The following is a 5,863-nucleotide window of genomic DNA, read 5'->3' on the forward strand; positions in this document are numbered from 1 at the left end:
ACTTAAACAAACACACAACCCCTTCTATTTAAAGCTTAATTCATGTTGGAATCAAAGGGTGTTCTCTTTTTAATGAGAGATTGTAATTAAATGACACTTTATCTTGAATGGGTCGTACTTAAATAAAACTCATATTTGTGGACAAGAGTGAAATTGTGTTGCGTGGAGATTCATACAAAGTACTTGTACATTTTTTTATTATTTTTTATTTATTGCCTAACAGCTACAATTCAGCTTAATTAATTGTTCAAAATTAATAATGGGCTTACAGTTGTTAAGACTAAAATCTTTACAATCACGTATGTGTGGGTTTGTAGATATTTATCGATCCTTTCATTAGAGGCCTTAAATAAATAAATAAAAATACTGAAATTTTATGACTTTTTTTTATTTTTAATTTTTTATAATCTAGGAATGACATTTATTACCAATGTGGCTTGAACATGCAACCTCTTAAGGAGAGTTTGAATTCATACCAACAGCGATAGATACGTACGTATATGCTTCCAACTTAATATATTACAGGGCAGATGTGATAAAGGTAGTAGACGTCTGAACCCCATTTGGTTGGTCATTAGCATTCAACATGGTATTTAGTTCCTTGATGAATCTCTCCATAGCTGGGGCCGGTAAACAAATAGGAACCACAATCCCATCTTGGCCATTATTGTCTTTGAATGGAATGTAGAAGCTAGCCACTCCAGGTATGGCCCCGACCCCACCCTTGGCTGGCCCGCCATACGCTGCTTTGCCCCACCCAAAGTCCACCTCTCCAAACCCAGCACGCGTCACATCCGACACAAGGTACGTCCCCACCACCGTGAAGTGTGGCCGGCCCCTGATAACCATGAGATCTGCCAAAGAGCGCATGTACTCCTCTGTCACATCAGCTTTGGCCTGCTTTACCAGCTCCAGAGCGTAGCCCAGCGGGTTTTGGCAAAGCCTGCCAGCAGTCGTGAGAGCCACCGGGAAAGCAAACGCGTTGCCATAATAACCCAAGGGCAGAGCAGGGTTGAATTTGGCACGGGCATTCACAATGCACAGCACGCGCACCTCCTCCTCCGGGTCTGGCTGAAGTGCTATGGTACGGCAACGCCAGAGGCAAGCCGTGAGGACCTCAAACGTGGAGCACTTGCTTAGGTGCTGTGGAACGAATCTACGGATGGCGGACATCTCGATGGGCCTGAAGAAAAAGGAGCGGTGGGCCATATCATCAAGTGGGATGATGGTGCCCTTGGTGTCCGCCACTTCATCGTACTCGTGGTGCGCACAAGTCACGCGCGGTGGATCACGAGCTTTCAGTAGCTCCCTTTTCCACACAGGCTGGAAGGAGGGGACACGTGCGCCACGTGCCATCTCTCCCACGGCCATCATGAATTGGACTAGTCCCGCTGCATCACTCATGGTGTGGTTGAGACGCAGGGCAAAGATGAAACCACCGCACTTGAGGCGCGTCACCTATTACACCACAACACTGTTAACTAATGGCGCCATAATAAAATTAATATTTTTTTGGTCAGCGAGAAAATAATTCTTACTAATAAGAAAGAAGATTATGACCGAAAAAATATAAATAAAAAGACATGTTTTACTCCTTGTGAATTATTTACTAATTAAATACTCTTTATATTGATGTGTCGTTGCTCATGCCTGTGATAAACATGACACTTAACAACTTCCTCAAAATTACCTAATTTTAATTACAAATGGAAACTTAAATATTCTTTCAACATTTAAAACAGAAATACCATTATATATAATTTGCTTAATCAAAGATATACTTTGTTCCAAAAGTATAAAAAGACACCCCGTTTCCTGTTTTCCTGTTGCCCTTTTCCCTGTACCCACCCCGTTTCCCCCTTATTCTTCTGACACCTGTCCTGTCTCTTAACATGAAACATAGCGCTGTTAACTTTCAATGAAATGAAAAATAAAAAGACAGAATCAAATGAAAAGAAATAAAAAAACAAAAACCAAGTAGCGACCCAAGCAGAAATGCAACAGCCGACCCTCCCCCCTCCCCACAGTCCTCACACACACACTCTCTCTCTCTCTCATGGTGAAGATCTGAATATGAAGGTTTGAGAGGAAACAGATCTGGAAGCACGCACCTTTCGTCATCACTCTCGACTCTCTCACTGCTAAATCCCAAAACAAAAACCCCAAAACGTTGTGAGAACTGAGAACTATTTTAATTTTTTAATTTTTGGTATAAAAAAACCTTAAATTTCGTTTTTCTCCGTAGTGATCTCGAGGCGCAATTGTTCACAGGCTTTGTCTTGTTGATGATCGACCGATCAAAGAAACAAGTTTAAAGACATTAAAAAATCCAAAAGGAACAGAGACAGCTATGGCAGTGGTTGATGATGCATTCGAAGTGGGAGAAGAGGTCGGGTTGAGTTCAGACTATCGTGATATGGTGCAGAAATTCAAAGAGAGAGAAAGGGAGGTTTGGGGGCAGTGAGGAGCAGAAGGGGCTGCCGCTGAGGTGTGCTGTTTGTGGAGGGTTGCAGAGAAGATGAATTATTTTTTCTTTTTCTTTTTTATAAAAGGGAAGATGAAGATGAACGAATTATTTGATAAAATTGACATATTAAACAGAGTTAAACTTCTGTTAGTTAACAGGACACGTGTTAGAAAAATAAGAGGGAAACTGGGTGGGCACAAGGAAAAGGAAAACAGGAAAGTTGGACTCGTGGCGTACCGTACTACGTTATAGTATGTGTTTTATTTCTTAGTATTTTACCTTCAAATATAATTAAGGTGGCCGTGAATTAGTTTGTTGGACAAGTAATTAGTGATGAAATTTGGGGTAACATACTACAAGTACGTAGAAATATATATATACCTGAATTAGCAAGAGTGGGCAATTAAGAACCCCATCCGATCCAGGAACATTATAAAGAAGTTCCTCCAAGCAAGGGAATGGGGGCTGAAGAGCATCACCAAATTGCTGTAGCGTAACATCGGCATCAGCCTCAATGAACAAGATACCCTCAGCCGTGCAGTCTACCATAAGCTTCCGGGCAGGCCCCTCCCTAAGCCTACCTGCGAAAGGGTAGTAAAACACTAGGGTCTCTGCAATTGCCTCTCTAATGACAGTAACAGGATCACTTCCTTGCATGGAGGGATCATAGCGATAAAATTGTATCACAGGTATCTGAAACCGAAGACCTTCTTGGTCATCGATATCAGAAAGTTGTTGAAACTCATGGGGTGTGGCCTTAGCCGGTGCCACCAGTTCTGGTTGGCGCCTTCGCACTGTGAACACTAAAGAGGTAGAAGGGGATGCCATATCACAATCCGATCGATGGATGGGGCTGAATAGGAGAGTGGATAGAGAGAGAGAATTTGGGAGCTAAAGTTTGGTGGTTGACAGTAGTAGTGTGTGTTATCATAGTTATTGGGGAGGTTATTTATAATAGGACAGAGGCAGTGGAATTGGATGGCCTACACCCTTTTTTTTTTTTTTTCCCATTTTCTCTTTTCCTTTTCTTTTCTACATATTTGGGTGGGTGGGTGTGAAATTTTTCTTTTTCCCTTTTCTTTTCTACATATTTGGGTGGGTGGGTGTGAAATGGCATCCGAAATTTCCTGGCTGCTCTGATTGGGTTGACTTGAACCTTGATAACGGACTTAGACAATAAGAAAACGACTTGATAAGAAGAAAGACTTCATAGTCGACTTTCTTTTTTATTATGGACTTGACTTGGCCTCGATGGTTGTTGTTGGGTATTTACTAATCAATCTTCCTGCTAACTTCCGGGCTAAACTTTGCCAGAAATAATTAAAATAAGATAATATAATATAAAACTTGTACACATAACAAATGGAGAAATTATAATTAGGGGTGGGTTTGGTCTGGGTTGGTTCGATTTTGGGCTCAACCAAACACCAAACCGTAGGTTTTGGTTTGGCTATTTTGAAACCGAAACCAAATCATAATTGATGAAAACACAATGCTTCGGTTAACCGGACTTGGTGGGTTGGTTTGGATTGATTTTTTTGGCTTTCGAGAGAGAGAGAGAGAGAGAGAGAGAGAGAGAGAGAGAGAGAGAGGGAGAAAATAAAAGCAATGGAGAGAGGGAGAGATGGAGAGGAGAAGAAGAAAAAAAAAAAAAGAGGGAGAGATGGAGAAGAAGAAGAAGTAAAAAAAAAAGGGAGATGGGGAGATGGAGTGAAGACAAACGTAAGAAGAAGGAGAAAAAAAGAGAGAGATAGAGAGAGAGAGAGGGGGGGGGGGATTGATAGAGACAAGAAAAACAAAGAGATGGAAAGAGAAGAAAAAGAAAAAATTGAAAATATGTATTTTAAATTATATTTTCAAAATCGAAATTTTTTATTTTAATGTATTTCTTTAAAGGTTATTTCAGCAAAAAAATTACTTGAATTCGAAATCATTTAACTATTCAACCAATGGTTGTATTTTTTATGTTTTCTTGGACCACCGGAATTGTCAATTTATTGATTACAACTAGATGTCTTAATGGATTCCAATTTTGCTCATTTTTAACAAAGATGATCTTTGAATAAAGACTTACAAAATAAACAATTTGGATCGTTGAAATATATTGTTGTAAATATTATGCCCTTGTAATTAATTTTTAATATTATCAAGTATTTATCTTAGAGGAGCGAAAAAGAAAGTGATAAACAAAGATTTTGCTAAAGAAAACCAAGCAAGAGGGTTAGCAAGAAAGAGAGGAAAATCAAGGAGAATAAATAATGAGATTTGAATCAAGGAGAAGATAGTTTTAAAAATAGATTTAGGTTATTTATTTTTCTATTTTGAAGGATTTTTTTTATTGAGATGGGCGATAATATACTAAACTTACACACACTATACGGATGCTAAGACTCGAACTCAGGACCTTTCCTGGGAAGAGAGCAATTGCTCCAAAACTACTACACTAGTGGGTTGTTTGCATATATTCGGGTTTTTAAAGCATGTTAAATGGCGTTTAAAAAAAAGGCTTATCTACTGCCTCTCTCCTCTCTCTCTCTCTCTCTCTCTCTCTCTCTCTCTCTCTCTCTCTCTCTCTCTCTCTCTCTCTCTCTCTTCTCTCATCTCCCCTCCCCAGACCAAACCACTACCACTCAAATTTATTTTAAAAATCTCTTCAACAACCATTCCCTATTTTCTCTCTCAGCAGAGAGAGTGAGAGTGAGAGTGAGAGTGAGAGTGAAAGAAAGAGGCATAAAGAAGAAAAAAAAATATGGGAAAGGGTGAGGTGCAATGGAAGAGGGTTGGGTGTAAGGTCTAAGGATGGGATGGGAGAGAAAAGAAAGGTAGAGAAAGTGAGAAAAAGAGAGAGAGAAAGAGGCAGAGGGATTAGTTCATAATTGTATATCATTTTATATCCTTTTAGCTTATGATTTGGTTATGTTTTTTTAGTTAAACTTGTGCTTTTAATCTCTTTTGTGTCTGTCATTCAATTCATTGAGCTTTAGGTAGCAATTATGGCTTTAGATAGAAAAATGTGCAAAATGGTGCAAAAATGTGCAAACCTGAAGACTGAGTTAGCAATTCGTCACAGACTTAACATCTTCATTCGAACTTGGATTGGCTCAAATGACATGTGGTTGGAAAGATGACATTTTGAACTTCAAGATGGACGGTTCAAAGTCGTCATTTGCTTAAGGGAAGCCTAATTCGTGAGCCCATAAAGTTGCTGGTCATTCTGACCTAAGCATGAGCTAATTGTTACTTGGTCATGTTGAGCTATGCATGAGCTACTGTTTCTAGTGGGGAAGTTAGGTAAAGTTGGTGAAGTGGGTGTTGTAGGTAGAAGCCATACTCAATTCAGATTTCCCATTTCCTTCTCCCTATAAATACCACTTCCATTCCACACCAAAATCATCA

General features: G+C 39.5%; 1 protein-coding gene across 1 annotated transcript; it reads right to left on the minus strand.

Annotated features, from left to right (window-relative positions):
• Positions 1 to 364: 364 nt before the first annotated feature.
• Positions 365 to 3,399, minus strand: LOC103331665 (HXXXD-type acyl-transferase family protein). Its single transcript, XM_008234308.3, has 2 exons — positions 2,849 to 3,399; positions 365 to 1,458 (listed from the first exon to the last, which is right to left on the minus strand). The coding sequence occupies exons 1-2, from the start codon at positions 3,293 to 3,295 to the stop codon at positions 520 to 522; spliced, it is 1,386 nt and encodes a 461-aa protein (XP_008232530.1). The 5' UTR covers positions 3,296 to 3,399; the 3' UTR covers positions 365 to 519.
• Between the last annotated feature and the right edge of the window lie 2,464 nt (positions 3,400 to 5,863).

This window comes from Prunus mume, linkage group LG6, assembly GCF_029339155.1.
Source record: "Prunus mume cultivar Tortuosa linkage group LG6, ASM2933915v1, whole genome shotgun sequence".
Taxonomy (NCBI): domain Eukaryota; kingdom Viridiplantae; phylum Streptophyta; class Magnoliopsida; order Rosales; family Rosaceae; genus Prunus; species Prunus mume.

Bases quoted from the DNA above. Each gene is read 5' to 3' on its own strand.
- LOC103331665 (XM_008234308.3), bottom strand. From the start codon at position 3,295: ATGGCATCCCCTTCTACCTCTTTAGTGTTCACAGTGCGAAGGCGCCAA. The intron at 1,459-2,848 runs GTATATATATAT...GTGGTGTAATAG, and splicing joins GCCCACTCTTGCTAATTCAG to GTGACGCGCCTCAAGTGCGG.